The sequence below is a fragment of the Oryctolagus cuniculus genome, chromosome 17 (assembly GCF_964237555.1).
Source record: "Oryctolagus cuniculus chromosome 17, mOryCun1.1, whole genome shotgun sequence".
NCBI classification, from domain to species: domain Eukaryota; kingdom Metazoa; phylum Chordata; class Mammalia; order Lagomorpha; family Leporidae; genus Oryctolagus; species Oryctolagus cuniculus.
The window spans coordinates 63,698,796-63,717,354 of NC_091448.1; the positions used below are offsets into that span (position 1 = coordinate 63,698,796).

At 46.2% G+C, this 18,559-nt stretch overlaps 2 protein-coding genes across 2 annotated transcripts in view; both read left to right on the plus strand.

Moving 5' to 3' along the window:
• The window catches only part of LOC138845929 (leucine-rich repeat-containing protein 37A3-like), a 38,350-nt gene extending 20,773 nt beyond the window's left edge, over positions 1-17,577 (plus strand). The window contains exons 3-4 of the mRNA XM_070059980.1: positions 12,246-12,365; positions 13,320-17,577. Of these exons, the coding sequence (XP_069916081.1) occupies positions 12,246-12,365; positions 13,320-17,246 (4,047 nt within the window). The 3' untranslated portion in view covers positions 17,247-17,577. The remainder of the gene's footprint in view (positions 1-12,245; positions 12,366-13,319) is intronic.
• Positions 1-18,559, plus strand: part of LOC138846270 (zinc finger protein 585A-like) — a 216,848-nt gene that overhangs the window by 99,075 nt on the left and 99,214 nt on the right.

Sequence of the window (18,559 nt, forward strand, 5' to 3'; positions counted from 1 at the left end):
AGGATTAGTGTTTCCTACACAAAAAAGGGCTTCCCTATCAGTGTGGTCACTTCTATACATCTTTCTTTTTTAAGACACAGACAGCTCCCGCCCACTAGTTCACTTCCCAAATACCTGCAATGGCTCGGGCGAGGCTAGGCCAGGCCCAGGCTGAAGCTGGAAACCAGAAACCAGTCCACGTCTCCAAGTAGGCAGCAAAGAATCAACCAATTGAGCCATCACCACTGCCTCCCAGGGTCTGCATTAACAGGAAGTTGCAATTAGAAGCTGGAACTGGGAATCAAACCCAGGCATCTGATTTGAGACGTAGGTATCCCAATCTGGGTGTTAATTGCTAGGCAAAACACTGGCTCCACTTCTAAGGCTTTTCACCTAAAAAGTTCTTTTGCATACTTTTTGTTTATTATGCATTTTTTTGTATCTTTTCTCTTTCTCTTCTCCATTCATCCTCTAAGAGACATAGGTAGTTCCCAAAGAACAAGTGCTTTTTGAATTCTAAGGGTGATTTATAAGTACACAGAAAGTAATTTTAAGCCTAAAATGTCTACACAAAAAAGAATATAATTTCTCATACAATCTTGTGCTTATTGAAAGGCCAATAACTTTAATTCCATTGCATTTTTCAGAAATCTCAATCGTAATCCTCTGAAAAACGTTGAAGATTCGTATCTTTTTAAACTGCCAGCATTAAAATATCTGTAAGTATTAAACTAATCCTTTTTTATTTTCATCAAACATTAAATATTTGAGATTGAGGCTAAAAAGTCATGATTTTAAATTAGGTTACTGAAAAAAAATAAATTAGGTTACTGAAAAAAAGTTATTGACTGAGGCAAGAACTGAGAAAGAATTTATCATGGGAAAGACAGCTGGCAGAGGGAGACAGTGTTACATGCAAATACATGTTAGGAATACCATCTATCCCAAGCAAAGAGGTATAGATGTAAATTTTTTAAAGAAAAAAATAAGAATTAAAAGAGGTCAATGTAGTATAAAATGAAAAATAAGACAATGGCAGAAAAAGGTGTAGGTTCCACTCTTCAATGCCAAGGTCATTAATCTGATGATGCAAATAGTAAAGTCATTTCAACCAGGGCTTTCTGGAACTGTCTCCATGACAAACTCTTGAGCTGTCTTGCTTTATAGAGAAGCCAAAACTGATGTAACCACATCTTCCTGAAACAACCTTTTTAAAGACAGATCTTTTTATTGAGGTCCATACCATGAATGTTTGGGCTTTCTCCTTCAGAGACTTGGGAACAACACAAGTACCACTTACCACAGTTGAGAACATCCTCATGATGACTCTTCAATTGGAAAACCTGTAAGTTATCTTTTTCTTAGGTTTATTTCCATGTAAGTCTGTAGACATGTTTTCTTAAGTCAGGCTTATGGAGGTATAATTTTTATGTATTTCAATTCACACTGTAAAGTTTGCTGAGTTTTGGCAAACACGTGGTTATGTAACCACCACCAAATTCCTGATGTAGAACATTTCTATCAACCCAAAAAGGTCCCTCATGGTCCTTTCCAATCAATCGTCTCCTCCCATCCCCAGACCCAGGCCCTGCAAACCACTCATCCTGTTTCTATTCTTGTAGTTTTTCCTTCCACAGTGTCTTATAAGCAAAATCATGTAGTAAGTGTAGCCTCTTGTGTCTGGCTCCTTTACTCAGCATAATCCTTTAGAGATTAAACTACTATTCATGTTGCTGCCTCTACCTATTGCTAAGTAATATTCCAATTGTGTAGTTACACCAGTTTATCCATTTCATCAGCTTATAGAACTGTGTTTTCCAACTTTTTGCAATTATAAATAAAGCCACTAACAGCACTCACATGGAGGTCTGTGAGTGGATATGTGTCTTCATTTCTTTGGTGTAAAGATCTAGGGGTAGGACAGTTCATTACCTACTAAGTGTATATTGAACTGTTTAACACACAGCTAAACTGTTTGCCAAGTAGCTGCTGCAGTCTGCACTCTCACCAACAATGTTCGAGAGTGGCAGTTGCAACATGTGTTGTCCCAGTCCTCAGATTTCAACTTTTTTAACAAACATTTAGAAACTGGACATTGTGGCACAGCATTAAGATACCACTTGGGGGGCCAGCACCATGGCTTACTTGGCTAATCCTCCACCTGTGGCACCGGCATCCCATATGGGCACCAGGTTCTAGTCCCAGCTGCTGCTCTTCCAATCTAGCTCTCTGCTGTGGCCCGGGAAGGCAGTGGAGGATGGCCCAAGTGCTTGGACCCTGCACCTGCATCGGAGACCAGGAGGAAGCACCTGGCTCCTGGCTTCAGTTCGGCGCAGCTCCGGCGGTAGCGGCCATTTGGGGGGTGATTGGGAGGTGAACCAATGGAAGGAAGACCTTTCTCTATGTCTCTCCCTCTCACTGTCTAACTCTACATGTCAAATAAATAAATAAATAAATAAATAAATAAATAAATAAGATACCACTTGGGATGCCTACATCCCGTATCAGAGTGCCAAGTTTGAGTCCCAGCTACTCTGCTTCCAGCTAATGTGCACCCTGGGAGGTAGCCGATGGTAACTCAAGTATTCTGGTCTCTGCCACCCATGTAGGAGACCCACACATTGAGACCTATGTCCTTGGCATAGTCCTGGCCCAACCCTGGCTGTTATCAGCATTTGGGGAAGTGAACCAGCAGATGGAAGGTCAATCAATCAATCTCTTTCTCTCTCTCTCTCTCTCTCTCTCTCTCTCTCTCTCTCTCGTTCTTTCAAATAAGTTAAAAAATAAAACTTTTTTTAATGTAGCTCTTCTGCCAGTAGATAAATAGTGGAATCTCTATATGTTTTTTTAGTATTTAAAAATAGTTACTAGAGAGTCAATCAGTTCTCTCACCAAATGCCACCAAGACCAGCATTGGGCTGAAGCTGGAATTGACAGCTGGGAATTCAACCCAGATCTCCCATGTAGGTGGCAGGAACCCCAGTTACTCAACCAAAGAAAGGCAGAAGAACTATATTAGCAGGAAGCTGGAATCAGGAACCAGAGAGAAGAATCAAATGCAAGTGCTCAAATGCGGGACTCAGTCATCCTAACGCTGGCACCTTGGGTACACTCACTGCAGTTTAAACTTAGACTTCTCTAATAACTGACGATACTGTTGTGCAAATATCTTTACCAAGTGTCTATTCAAATCTGTTCCCATGTAGTAATTTGATGGTAATCTTAGGGAGTTTTAAGAGTGTTTTATATGCTCTGGGTATGAGTACTTTCTCTCAGATGTATGTTTAGTAAATATCTTCTCTCTGGTTGTGAGTTATCATTTCACTCTACTAAGTGTACCTTCTGAAGAGTAGAAGTTAATTTTTTTTTAATGTTGATGAGCCTATAGCAACTTTTATCTTGTATGGTTTGTCCTTTTATTGTGCCTTTCCTGAAAAAAATCTTTCAAATAACCCATTGTCTAATCTAAAGTTACAGAGATTTTCTCCTGTTTTCTTGTAGAAACTGTAGAGTTACATTTAGGTCCATGATCCTTTCTAGTTAATTTTCATGCAGAGTTTGAAGTATCTCAAGTTTTGAAGTTTTAAAAAGGATTTCCTTAGAGCCCTATTCTGACATTTTACCATAAACTCACTGCAACTTCCATTGTGACCTCCCCCCTGCCAATTGGACAAGCTAAACAGAAACTATGATAAGGCTAGTTGAGCGGACTCCACAAGATAAGAATGGGGAAAGGCCTCTCACAGCATACCCTGCCCTAATCACTTCTGTCAGATCACCTCCTTGACTAACTTTCCCACATCATCAAGTCCACTGGTTTCTGCTCTAGCCTCCTCTTCCTCAACCTTGGGCAGCATCTGCCACAGTGGATCCTCCCAGGTCAGTGAGAGGCCCTCCTCTCCAAAGAGTCAAAGCTCTCATCATCAACAAGCTTTCTCAGTTAGCCAAGGCTGTGGTGTTCTAGCTGCTTTTTTCATACTTGACCATCAGTGGACAGGAAAAGTGCTAGCATTTTCTGGAGCCATGTGCAACCAAGGCTATAAAAACCTGAAAGCAATTGTTACACTGGAGTTCATTATTGGAAGTCCTCAGGAGTTTAGACAAAGCAGGCCAGCTCACTTGTGTCGTGACTCATAAGCGATGGTCCTTAATGCATTCTTAAAGACTTACTTATTTATTCGAAAGGCAGAAATACATGTAGGGTTTTTTTTTTTTTTGCCAGAGTGTTTTGGCTTTCCATGCCTGTAATACTCTCATGGGCTTTTCAGCTAGATCCGTGTGCCTTAAGGGCTGATTCTGAGGCCAGAGTGCTGTTTAGGACATCTGCCATTCTATGGGTCTGCTGTGTATCTCACTTCCCATGCTGGATCGTTCTCTCCCTTTTTTATTCTATCAGCTAGTATTTGCAGACACTAGTCTTGTTTATGTGCTCCCTTTGGCTCTTAGTCCTATCATTATGATCAATTTGAACAGAAATTGATCACCGGAACTAGTGAGATGGCATTGGTACATGCCACCTTGATGGGATTGAATTGGAATCCCCTGGTATGTTTCTATGTGGGTGCAAACTGTTGAAATCTTTACTTAATATATGCTAAACTGATCTTCTGTATATAAAGAGAATTGAAAATGAATCTTGATGTGAATGGAAGGGGGAGGGAGAGGGAAAGGGGAGGGTTGCGGGTGGGAGGGAAGTTATGGGGGGGGAGCCATTGTAATCCATAAGCTGTACTTTGGAAATTTATATTCATTAAATAAAAGTTAAAAAAAGAAGAAAAAAGAAATGCAGAAATACAGAGAGAGAGAAAGATCTTCCATCTGCTGGTTCCTAGCTCAAAAGACCACAACAGCCAGGGCTTGGCCAGGCCAAAGTCAGGAGTCGGAGCTTATTCTGAATCATGTGGGAGCAGGAGCCCAAGCACTTGGACCATCCTCTGCTGCTTTCCCAAGTGCATTAGCAGGGAGCTGGACCAGAAGCGGAGCAGCTGGGACTTGAACCAGTGCCTATAAGGGATGCTGACACTGCAGGTGAAGGCTTAACCTGCTACAGCACAGCGCTGGCCCCTTTATTGCATATTAATGTGCAATGGTCTTTAATACTTAAATATTATCTAGTAAGAATAAGTTATACCTCAGGTCATTAGCAATTTCAAAAGATTTTCCAATATTTTTTAAAATTTTATTTATTTATTTGACAGATAAGAGTTATAGACAGTGAGAGAGAGACACAGAGAAAAAAGCCTTCCGATGGTTCACTCCCCAAATGGCCACAATGGCTGGAGCTGCACTGATCGAAGCCAGGAGCCAGGTGCTTCTTTCCAGTCTCCCATGCGGGTGCAGGGCCCAAGGACTTGGGCCATCTTCCACTGCTTTCCCAGGCCATAGCAGAGAGCTGGATCAAAAGCAGAGCAGCTGGCACTAGAACCAGCGCCCATATGAGATGCCGGTGCTGCAGGTGAAGGATTAACCTACTGCACCATGGTGCCGGCCCCAGATTTGCCAATATTTTTGAAAATAATGATTTGGGGCCCAGCGCTGTGGTATAGTGGGCTGTCTCCACCTGCGGTGCCAGCATCCCATATGGGCACCAGATCCAGTCCTGGCTTCTCCTTTTCTGATCCATCTCTCTGCTATGGCCTGGGAAAGCAGTAGATGACCTAAGTGCTTGAGCTTCTGCACCTGCATGGGAGACCCGGAAGAAGCTCCTGGCTCCTGGCTTCAGATTGGCCCAGCTCTGGCCATTGAGGCCATTTGGGACGTGAACCAGCTTAAGATGGAAGATCTTTGTCTCTGTCTCTCCCTTTCTGTGTTTGTAACTCTACCTCTCAAATAAATAAAAATCTTCTAAAAAATAAATATTTTATCACTGACATCATCCCTAGTGCATCCATTTTAGTAAGCAGCAAAACTACAACATTCTCTATGCAAGATGCAGTGTTCCTGCCAGAAATGGTCCCTAGTGGGGCTGGTGTTGTGGCACAAGGTGAAGTTGTCTGTGATGCTGGCATCCCATATGGGAGTGCCAGTTCAAGTCCCAGCTGCTCCACTTCCCATCCAGCTCCTTGCTAATGAACCTGGGAAAGCAGCACAGGATGACCAAAGTGCTTGACCCCCTGCCACCCAGGAGAGACCTGAATATAGTTCCTGGCTCCTGGATCCTGGCTCCTGACTTCAACCCAGCCCAACCCCAGCTGCGGTGGCCATTTGGGGCATGAACCAGTGGCTGGAAGATTTATTCACGTTCATTCTTTCTCTCTCTCTCCCTCCCTCTCCCTCTCCCTCCACTCATTCTCTCTCTCTCCTGCACCCAACCATCACTCTGCCTTTCAAATAAATAAAACTTTTTAAAAAAAATCTTAGCCACTCAAAAAAATAAATGTTCCCTGGTGATTATATTCAGTATTGGTCTTAGAAGGATAAATTGAGGTGCATGCTGTAAAACAACTGATTTGAATGCCTCAAAAATCCCAATGCCATGAAACACTGCAAAAAAGGAACAGTTCTAAACTGAAGAAAATTAAAGAGCCATGAAAATAAAATGCAATGCCTGATTTAAAAGTAGCCAAGACATGTTTGGGACAACTGAGAGCACCTGCATGTGGACCACAATAGACGGTGATGTTAATGTTAAAGCTGACTGGGTGATAATAGTGTTGTGGATATGCAGGAGAATGCCTTTGTTCTTAGGAGACGCAGACTTCAGGTTTAGCAAGAAAAGGTCATCATATCTACAGCTCATTCTCAAATGGTTTGTCCAAGAAGTGCATAGAGACACACACGTGGAAAGTGAATGTGGCAAAATGTTAGCAACAGTTGAATCTAAGTGAGAGAACATGTAAACTCATGACACCAATCTTTCGGATATTTTTGTAGGCTTGAAAATTTTCAAAATACGAAGTTAGGGGTAGAAAGGACTTAACGAAAATTTCCTGTTAGAATTGAAGTCTAGTAAAACACTAGCTTAGCATTCTGAGTGCATTCTTTCTTTTTTTTGTTTTGTTTTGTTTTTAACTTTTATTTAATGAATATAAATTTCCAAAGTACGATTTATGGATTACAATGGCTTCCCCCCCATACCGTCCCTCCCACCCACAACCCTCCCCTTTCCCACTCCCTCTCCCCTTCCATTCACATCAAGATTCATTTTCGAATATCTTAATATACAGAAGATCAGCTTAGTATACATTAAGTAAGGATTTCAGCAGTTTGCTCCCACACAGAAACATAAAGTGAAAAATAATAGATGATTTTTTTAAATGATGATGAAATCAGATCAGACCTATTGTCATGTTTAATCCCAGTGAGAGTCAAGTTGGGAGTTGATAATTTCTTTTTTTTTTTCCTTTCTATATGAAGCTTTCCCTGGACCCAAAGAAGTAACATTAGTCATCTGTAACAACTCAACCATTGGTTATTCTATTGGTTAGAAAGAGCCTGGCCCACTACGTGTAACCTACCATAGTTTATCTATTCACCTATTTGTGAACACTTAGGTTGTTCCAATTTGGGGGTATTAGAAATGAAGCTGTTTGCACTTACCCCCCCCCCCCCGTAGGAACTCTGTCCTTAATGAGCTGTACTATGAGAATTAACTGCAAAACTTGTTCTCAAACAGTACTTTTTATGTTGTGGGGTGGGGGGTTGGTGCAAAGTGTTGAAATCTTTACTTAGTATAGAGTTGCTCTTTTGTATATAAAGTCAATCAAAAGTGAATCTTAATGAAGAATGGGATGGGAGAGGGAGTAGGAGGTAGGACGGGAGTGGGGGTGGGAGGGCAGGTATGGAGGAAAAAACACTATATTCCTAAAGTTGTACCTATGAAATTGGCATTCATTACATAAAAGCTTTAAAAAATAAAACAAATAAAAATTAAACTGTTTACGATGGCAGGCATTTGGTGCAGCCGTTAAGCCACTACCTGGGATACTCCAATCCCACATCAGAATGCCTGGATCCAAGTCCCGGCTCTGCTCCACCCTAGCTTCCTGCTAACATGTACCCTGGAAGGCAGTGGGTGATGCCCCAAGGACTTGAGTTCTTGCTCCTCACATGGAAAACCAAACTAGTTTCTGAGCTCCTGGCTTTGGCCTGGCCCAGCCCTGCATGTCGCAGACATTTGGGGAGTAAACTACCTAATGAAAACATGTGGTCGGCACCGTGGCTCAATAGGCTAATCTTCCGCCTTGCGGCGCTGGCACACTGGGTTCTAGTCCCGGTCAGGGCGCCGGATTCTGTCCCAGTTGCCCCTCTTCCAGGCCAGCTCTCTGGTATGGCCCGGGAGTGCAGTGGAGGATGGCCCAAGTCCTTGGGCCCTGCACCCGCATGGGAGACCAGGAAAAGCACCTGGCTTCTGGCTTTGGATCAGCGCGATGCGCCGGCCACGGCGGCCATTGGAGGGTGAACCAATGGCAAAAGGAAGACCTTTCTCTCTGTTTCTGTCTCTCACTGTCCACTCTGCCTGTCAAAAAGAAAAAAAAAAAAGACAAGATGTGTTTGTGTGTGTTTCTCTCTCTTCCTTCCACAGAAACTTTCGAAATGATACATTTGAAAAAAAAATATAATGAAAATAGACTGACAGTTTCTTAAAAACACACACCTACCATAAGTTGCAGTCTTTCCATTTCTGGGTATTTAGGGAAGCACCACCTGACACATCCCAGGGCACTCCCTGGCAGGAAACAGGGATCAGAAATGGAGCCAGGCACTCCAGAAGTGGATGTGCTTGTCCCAAGCAGCATCTTCATGGCTGGGCTAAACACCTGCCTGGTCAAATTACTTTCACTCACCCATCAGTGAGCGAGTGTTCCTTTTTCTCCACATCTTTTCCAACAATTACTGCAGTCAGTCATTTTTCTGGGACCAGAGTAGTTTCTAATAGTGAACACTTCCAACAGGGATGGAGAAGAGTACTCCAGAGGTTGGGGGAAGTCCTCCTGTGCACTCCCAACCCACAATGAGACTTGTGAACTGGAAGGAGACACCCCTGAGTCAAATGACAGATCCATGGTGCCCAATGCTCACCCTGTTGACTTTATTTTGGATACACCACACCCACTTCCATGCCTATGCCTCCTTGGGCCACCTCTCCCTCCTTCCTTTATTCTCATATTCAAGACCAACAATTGGCCACCAGGCTCCTACCCAAATGTCCTGGCCACATACCTCAAGAACTCCTTTGCTGGCACCTTGGCTCACCTGTTTGACCCACCCAAGGAACCCCTTTACAGGTAACTTAATTCTCTGTCTCTATTCATAGGATCTTACCCAGCCATATGGCCTGCTGCCTCTGCCAATTTAAACATACTATCGAGGTTGTCTGCAACACCGTCAAGCTTCACTGTGACAATGAATGCCTGCCAAATACGACACATTGCCGTGAGTCGGAACTTCCTGAGGATCTTTTTTTAATTTTTATTTGTTTTAAATTTCTTATTTTAAAATTTTAGGGTCAAGTTTAAAGTAACAATGTAATTAATTGCTGAATTTTTATTCATTCATTCAGATTTAAACTCCCTAAATTGCTACACTGCTCCCTTGCTGAAAGTCAGGTTCGCAATCACCGCTATGTAATTTAATAACATAGTTACCGCTATGTAATTTACATATGCACAAAGGATCATGGAAAAGAGGTGGAAGGGGAAGGAAGCAATGTTGGGAACCACACACGTGGTGTTCTGTGCTCTTGGGTGCTTTGCTTTTCAATGATAACTCATTTGCACACAGTCTATAAACTGGTTTTCTATGTGTTGGGCCTCAAGGGCCCTCTGTCTTATAGAACAGGTCTACACTGCTCACCGCGGTTGTTTGTTTTTGCACTTGTATAAAAGAGTACAAGTGATGCTGTTTTATTTGGAGCCGGGGAGTTTCTGGTTCCATAACCAGAAATGGCTGCCTGACTCCTCTGATGGAGTCGGAAGGCTCCTCCATGCACTTGTAGACTGTCCAACTCTGAACCTGCTCTGAGTCTCACGCTTTTCTATCCACAGAACACTCGGGTACTTTTAAGTATCCTTCTGTAGATGAGGGTTATTACCACTGATGTCGTGACTTCCAAAATGTGACCGCTTTCTTCCTTAGACAGCTTGAATTCGGATCTCAGTCAGGGATCTGAGGCATTAGCACAGTGATAACTGTATACCCATCTACACAGTGTTGCTCACCTTCCAGACCAGTTTCCTACCAATTATATTATTCCCTTCATCTCAAGAGGTGAGAAGGACAAGCATTGTTAATCTCCCTTTACAAGGGTGGGAAAGAACACATTGAGGTGAGGAGCAAGGCCCCTTGGCTTGACCACCTCTGCCCTCACTCCCCTTACATGCCTATCTCTTGCCATGGACACCTGTGATGGTAGCAAGAACACAGGGCCACAGGGAGGGAGGGAGGGAAGGAGGAAGCCTGTGCTCCCTCAGCATGAGGCAGGACTGTAGAATGATGTGGCTGAGAAGCAGGGGCAGAGCCACAGAAGGGGCAGCTGGGTGGGGCCATTTGTCCTCCAGCCTTATTCTAAGCCTGGAGTGGTTGGTCATTGGAAACCAATGAAATAATACTGATCATAGTTACTGCTTTTTAACACTGCGAACTCTTCTGAATGCCACTCTCAAAAATATCTTTTTCTCCTTTGTTGTTGCCATTTCATAGGTTTGAGTTTGGTTTTACTTTTCTCTCTAAAGTCTCAATGGTACCCCAAATATTGGATTTGACTCCTAATTTAATTGATCAGAGTGTAGGGCTGTGGACTGACATAAAGCTGTCCCATCAGTCTTCTGTGCCTAAAAGCAGTCTCTTCTTTTTTTGACAGTTGAAGAAGCATCTATAGGGAACCCAAAGGGGGCATTCATGAAGATATTGCAAGCCAGGAAGAACAACACCAGCAAGCAGCTGACTATTGAGCCAGGGAACCCAGTATCAGAGAGAAACAGTGTGGACTTCCCAGGCCGCATGAGTGAACAGCGGGACCTCAACGATGAAAGTGATGTTATTAGTGCACTGAATTATATATTGCCTTATTTCTCAGAGGAAAATCTACAAAATGTAGAATCAACATTATTACCATTCATTACACTGCTTTTTTCAAATGTGCAAGATAGAGAAAAGTCCCTGAGCTACGTGAAAACCCACATAAGAAGGCCCTCTCATCCTTACAGAAATAAGTTGAGAAAGTTCTATTTTCTGGAGAATTTGTTACATGAAGTAATTCAAGAAAAAAATCGATAAGGTTAAGAAGGAAGAAAAGGCCATGCTTATGCAGCCTATCCTGTTAGGTCATCAATTTAACCCTCAAATCCTCCAAAAGAAATCAGAAACTGCCCCGTCACAGGAGAACAGCCTGGCAACCATGCCAAGTGTGGGGTACAGGCTGCAGAGAGTGAAAAAAGTCATCAAGGGGCCAAAGGGCTTACGGGAAAGGCACCTCCAGGAGATGAGGAAGAGCCTCGGGAGGAGACGGGGCACCTGGCCCTTTGCGGAGAGCATTGGGGGAAGAAGGCTTGGGAGAGCAGGCTCCAGGGAGCTGAAGGAGCTTCAAGTGGCTCAGAGGCCCAGGCAGGTGGCCGGAAACTCCTTGCACACGGAGCCCTTGCTCACAAAGGAACGTGAGGCTGCAGCCCCCTCTTTCCTGAAGAAACACATCCTGGGCAGGCCTTCTACCTCCCCTGCAAAATCTCTCTCTGAGATCAACAACAAAGGAGGACTTAACCTACACCATTTTTGTCTTAGAAGATGCCAATGCTAGAGCCAAAAATAAGGCGGCAGGGAAACCAATCTGGCATTCCAGACAGAATTACCGCTTTCATAAAACTTGCTCTCACCTGGTCCTCCGAACCCCCAAGGCCAAACTGAGTCAAAAGTTCAGAAGGAAAAATTCCCTCAACAGGCTGACGGCTGGGAAGAGGCCTCCGTTCCCTGCACTGCGGAGTCTCATAAACTCCCCCTCCGGAGAGGCTTTCTCATCCCCTGGAGGCCTGCATTCTCAGGGGAGTCCTCCTCTGAGAGAACCTTCTATAGAAGACACTAGGGAGGAAAACCATTCCGGAGGGCGTGTTTTCGAAGAAAATGTTTTGACAGAAAACACCACTGCACATGAAGAAACGCTCCCTGGCGACAAAATGCACACAGATCCTTCAGCTACAGATTCTGCTGGGACCGAGTTCGACCTAATGCCGACTGTGGACCAAACCAAGGAAACACAGTGGGAATACCCCAGCGAGGGCACTGAAGCCCCCACCACGCCCGCAGGCTTCACCTACCCCGTGATGCTGTCCCAGGGGCAACAGTTTGAAATTCAGCTGAATCAGCAGCTACAGTCCCTCATCCCCAACACTGACGTGAGAAGGCTCATTTCTCACGTCATCCGCACTCTGAAAATGGACTGCTCTGAGGCCCAGGTGCAACTGCCCTGTGCCAAGCTCATCTCCAAAACAGGCATCCTGATGAAGCTCCTCAGTGAGCAGCAGGAAGAAAAGATAGCCAAGGAAGAATGGGACACAGAGCAGTGGAGGACCGAGACCTATATCAATGAGAGTACAGAAGCCCCGAGTGGACAGAAAGAGCAGGAGTCGAGTAAGGTGAGGACAGGAGACCTGCACTTTCCCATCACTTAGGAGACCCCACGCGGGAAGACCAGGGGCTCCCAGTCCAGATCCCTTGGCTCTCTGAGCCCTGGTCTTCCCACTCCTTGAATGTCCCACCTGAATCGCCTGACTCGCTCACACCCATGGCAGACCCTGGTGGCTTTGATGACCTGGGGTCTTCTGCTCCCTCCCGGGTGCTGGCCTCGCCTCAAGAGTCCACTGTGAGTTTGCTTCCTTTTTCTGGAACTGCCCCCAGAGCCAGAACAGCTTGCTGGTCCTGGTCCGTACCAGTATTTCAATAGGTTTCCTCAACAACAGAGGCTACCAGAGGCGATTCCCGTGCTAGACGGGGATCAGGATCAGCCTCCGGCTCTGCCTCCTCGACTGGAAGGAAATGCTCACCAGTCATTGGAAGCACTCGTTCCGCCTCTAGACAGTCAGAGTTCACAAGGAAACAAGTTGATTGTTTCACCCCTGACCCCCAAGAAAGATCTAGCTTGGTGTCGACGGCTTCCTAAGGTTGGTGTTGGAACTCCAGACAAAGCGGCCAAGCTTCAGGGTCAAAATCAAGTTTTGCCGGCTGACTATGGGGTCTATCCTGGTGGTTTTCCTACAGAATCCCAGGAGAACCCAGGAGAACCTGCACAGCCCTCTGAGCAGGCTGAACCATCTCAATTCCTGATGGAAGGCCAGACTCAAAATCCAGAGACTCAGGAGCCCATCCAATCCTCCTCTGCACAGCAAGAAGAACAAGTTCCGCCTCCATAGCCCGTTGAACCAGATGAACTTTCTTCACCCCAGCAAGAGGGCCCAGGTGCAGACCTGCAGCAGCCCGAGGAAGAAGCATCTCCGTTGCAGCAGGAGGCCCCCGCTCAGAATCCATTTGCTACTGCAGAAGTAGTAGGTCAGGCATCAGTGAATCACAATCTTAACACTCCATCCTCACCTCAGATTGTAGCTCTCCAAGCAAACTTCCCCAGCGTCACACTGAAACCTGCAGACACGGAGCTGACAGAAGCCTCAGGGGCAGGTGAGGAAGTTCAGTCTACTCCAAGCACGGAGCAGGCTCCAGCTCAGCCTCTGGGGCATCCTGAGGGAGTGGGACTCCCCTCAGCCCAACAAGAGGCCCCAGTGCAGACTCCGGAATTCCCTGGGAGGGTGGAATCTTGGACTCAAGAGGGTCTAGCTCAGACCTCAGATCTCCCTGAGGAGACTGGACCTTTCTCTACCCAAAACGATGCCACAGCTCAGCCCTCAGAGTATGCTGAGGAAGTCAGCCCATCTGTAGGCCAGCAGGGGGCCCCAGCTCAGCCTCCAGGCCTGCCTGTGAACACTGAATATTCCTCCAGCAATCAGGAGCAGCCTGCTCAGCCTTCTGAGTCTCCAGAGATCGAACCTTCTAGAAGCCAACTGGAAGCCCCGGAGAAGCCTTCGGCACTCCCTGTGGAAGTCAAATCTCCAGTACAGCAAGATCCCCAAGCTCAAGCACTAGAATCTCCTGAAGAGACTATCATAGCTCAGACTCCACAGATTCAGAAGGGGATGGACTGGTCTCCAGATCAGAATCAAGTTCACCGTTATAACCTGCCCAATGTTACCATCAAGCCTGCAGATGTGGCGCTGACCATAACTCCGGAGCCCACCATGGAGCGGGACTCTTCTCCAGTGCAGCAGGAGGGCTCTGCTCAGACTCCGGGCCCTTCTGTGGAGACAGAACCCTATATTAGTGATCAGGAGCAGCCCACTCAGTATGTTGAGTCTTCTGTAGAGAACAAACCCTCTCCAGCCCAGCAGGAGACCCCATATCAAACTCTGGGCCCTTCCCTGGAGACAGAAGCTTCTCCAGCCCAGCAGGAACCCCCAGAGCTGACTCCGGTCCCTTCTGCAGAGACGGAACCTTCCCCATTCCAGCAGGCACCCAGAGCTCACACTGCACGCCCTTCCGTGGAGGCAGAACCTTCTCCCCGTGAACAGGAGCAGATAGCTCAGTATGCGGAGGCTCTGGTGGAGACTCAGCCTCCTCCAGGCCCTCCCGTGGAGACAGAGCCTTCTCTCAGAGAACAGCAGCAGATTGCTCAGTACGCGGAGGCCCTGGTGGAGACTCAAGCTCCTCCAGGCCAGCTGGAGGCCCTAGCTCTGACTCCAGTCCCTCCTATGGAGACCGAACCTTATATCAGTGAGCAGGAGCAACCAAGGCGGCCCTCTGAGTCTTCTGAGGAGGTTGAATCTTCTGGAAAGAAGACAGAAGTCCCAGCCCAGCCTCCAAGTCATCACACAGTGACCATTTTACCTCCCGGTCACCATCAAGTTCAGCAGTACGACTTGCCCAATGTGACTACTAAACCTCCAGACCTGCAGCTGACCCTAACACCAAAACCTGCAGCAGAAGTGGAAACATTTCCAGTCAGCCACGAGGTCACAACAACTCAGGCCTCAGTCCCAGCTCTGCCTCCAACGCCTCTTGAAGAGGTTGAACCACTGCCAATTCAATCTCCAGAAGTTATGCAGGATGAGAAACCCTCTATGACCCAGCAGGAGGAAACAGCTGAAATTTTACAGGCCCCCGAAGAGGCTGCACCTTCTCCAATCCATCAGGAAGCCCAAGCTCACGCCTCAGTGTTCCCTACGGAGCATGAGCCTTTGAAAGACCAGGAGGCAGACACAGCTCAGCAGCCAAAGCCCCCAGAAGAGGATGAGCACTCCCCACTTCCAGGGGTCCCAGCTCAGCCTGAACAACTGAAGGAACCTTCACCAAGCCAGCAGGGGATTTCCGTTCCACCTCTAGAGCGCCCCGTGAGTGCTTACCAATTACCACTCCAACAGGGAAACACAAACCAGCCTTCAGATATCTTCCCAGAGATGAGTGATGCTATTCCAATGAATATGACATTTTCACCTCATATTCCAGAAGAAATACTCAGAACTCAGCATTTAAGGATGTCTAAAACCAAACCAAAACATGTGGATATTGACCTTACCAGAACCCTAAAGCCCACTCCAGAAGTTTATCCTTACTGGAGTCAGCAGGAAGGACCTGCCCAGCCTACAGTTCCCACCAAGCAAGTTGAATTTTCTCCAACCCAGCTTGGGCCTCCTCTTGCCAAGCCTCCAGCACTGCCTGAAAAGATGGAACTTTCTCCAGCTGAGCCTCTAGAGCCCCTCAAGAATGCAGAACAAGCTCCAGTGCAAAATGTAGCCCCAGCCAAGCCACAAGACTTCCCTGACACTCAATCATCTGTAACACAGCAGGAGCTTCAAACTCAGCAACCAAACCTGACCAAAGTCACAGGTCAACCTTTGGATGTGGAACTCACCATAACTACACAACCTGGAATGGAAGGCGGACTTTCTCCAATCATGCAGGAGGCCCCAGTTCAGCTTCCAGGGCCATCTAAGGGGGGTATAGCTCAACCCCCAGGATATCAGGGGGTGACAGTTCCAACACCAGCTCAGGATCAAGCTCCGTTTCCAAAATCACCCCGCATCACATTTCAACCTTTTGATCTGGCACTTACAATAACTGCACAGCACATTACAGAGGCTGAACTTGCCACAAATGTGCAGGAGACTCCACCTAAAGAATCTGTAGCTCAGCCACCAGTGCATCATGAGGGTCAAAATCAACCTCCACTATCACCCAGTGTCACAAATCAACCTTTAGACCTGGCACTTACCATTACTACAGAACCTACTACAGAGGCTGAGCATCCTGCAGACCTGAGCAAGACTACAGCTCCATCTCCAAACCTGACTCCAGCCACAACTCAACATCTGGACCTGGGACTTACCATAACTCCAGAAACCAGCAGTATGGTGACTGAACCCTCTACAGACATGCAGGAGACCTCCAGTCAACCTCCCATGGAGGGTGTAACCCAATCTCCAATACATCAAGAGGTGACAGTTCCAACACTGGGTCATAATCAAGCTCAATATCCAACATTGCCTCACATCACAGTTCAGCCTTTGGACACAGTGCTTACCATAAATGCAAAGCGTACCAGGAAGGCTGAACATTCTACAGCCCTGAAGAAGACTAAAGTACCTCCCGTGCTCCATGAGGAGGTACTTTCACAACCAGACCAGGTTCAGGCTCAGCATCCAACCCTGACAGAAGTCACAGTTCAACCTTTTGATGTAGAACTTACCCTAACTCCAGAATCCATTGTGGAGGGTGAACCACTCCCAACCATGCAGGAGACTTCAGGGCAGCCTCCAGGGCCACATAATGAAGTGGTCTATCAGCCTCCAGTTTATTATGAGATGGTAGTTCCAAAACCAAGTCAAGATCAAACTCCGCATCCAATGTCACCCAGTGGCACAGCTGAACCTTCGAAGTTAGAGTCAACCATAACTCAGGTACCCACTACACAGGATGAACATTCTACAGCCTTCAAGTCTATATCTCCTCCTCCTTATCCAATGTACCCTGAGGTGACATTTTCACCTCCAGTCCAGATTCAGACTCAGTATACAAACCTGCCTCAAGTCACAGTCAAGCCTCTGGACCTGGAAATTACCCAAACTCCACAACGTACTACAGAGGCTACACCTTCTACTACCATGCAAATGACCCTAACTCAGTCTACAGAGCCACTAAAGGAGCTCGTAACTCAGTCCCCAGGGGACAATGAGATGACAGTTCCAACAGCAGGTCAGCATCAAGCTCAGCACCCAACATCACCAGTGTCATAGCTCAGCCTTCCAAGATGGAGCTAACCATAACTCTGGTACCCACTGCAAAAGCTGGCCATTCTCCATCCCTGAAGAAGACTACAGATCTACATCCAGGCCAGGTTCAGACTCAGCACTCAACCCTAACTGAAGTCACAGATCAACCCCTGAATGCAGCTGCCACCATAAATGTCTGTGAGCTCTGCACCTGCAAAGATGAGACACTTTCATGCACTGGCCTCAGCCCAGTGCAGAAGCTTCACAGAGTTCCTGTACCAGAGCCCAACAGCTACAATGGCACCTTCAGCATATTGTAAGAATCTCCCTTCCTCATGGTTCCCTACAGCCTGCCTGTCTCAGCAGCTTTTACCCAAGATCTTCTGAGCCCTCCTCAAGTCCCCACCTTATGTTGACTCTGTGTGTGTGTATGTGTGTGTTTTGGCAGACAGAGTAGGACAGTGAGAGACAGAGAGAAAGGTCTTCCTTTTTCCGTTGGTTCACCCCCAAGTGGCCACTTTGCTTGTGAGCTTTCCTGATCCTCCTTCTCTTATTCTCTTCTGTCTCTTCTACAGTCTCATGTGATTGCCCTTACTGCTTTTCCTGATTCATTATTTATTGACATTCACCATGTTATTACCTCATTGCTTTAATCCCACTCTTCAACACAGCCCTCATCCCGACTTATTAGAGATGATACAACAGATTTAAGGATAGATTCTGGAGCCAGGTTGCCTGGCTTTGAACACAGGTCTCCCAGTGATTAGCTTTGTGACTTTGGACAAGTTATTTAGCTTGGATTCAATATCCTCATCTGTAAAGCTGGCTTAAAGAACTGTGTGATGGATTGTAACAGAAAATAAAAATGCGTGACTCCACAGTCTTTCCCTGGATGACAGCGAGAATGATGGTGGTCTATAAGGCAGAAGCACAGCAGTCAGAAAGAAGAGCCCGTTAGTGGGAGATGTGTTCAGTGTTAGGCACTTTTTATTGATGAGCATAAAGTAACCCGAGAGGACATATCCACCAGGCAGGTGAGCATACAGGTATCTGTTTTATTGCTGCTCCTGCTTCCAGGAAAATGTGTACCTAAAACAAATAGGTTCATTGTTGCTGAGGAGTGAGGACAGAGTTAAAGCTAAGCACTCACAGCAATTCAAAGTTGAAGCTAAATATAAGTCATTTAACAGCTTCTTGTAAACAAGTATCGATTATGAGCACCTTTCCACTTTTTAAAAAGTGCACAGAATGTAGGATAAAATGTGAAAGTATGAACCCCCACACACCCTCATCATCCCCTGGTCCTCACTCTATTACCTGTAACCCAGGTGTGCGTC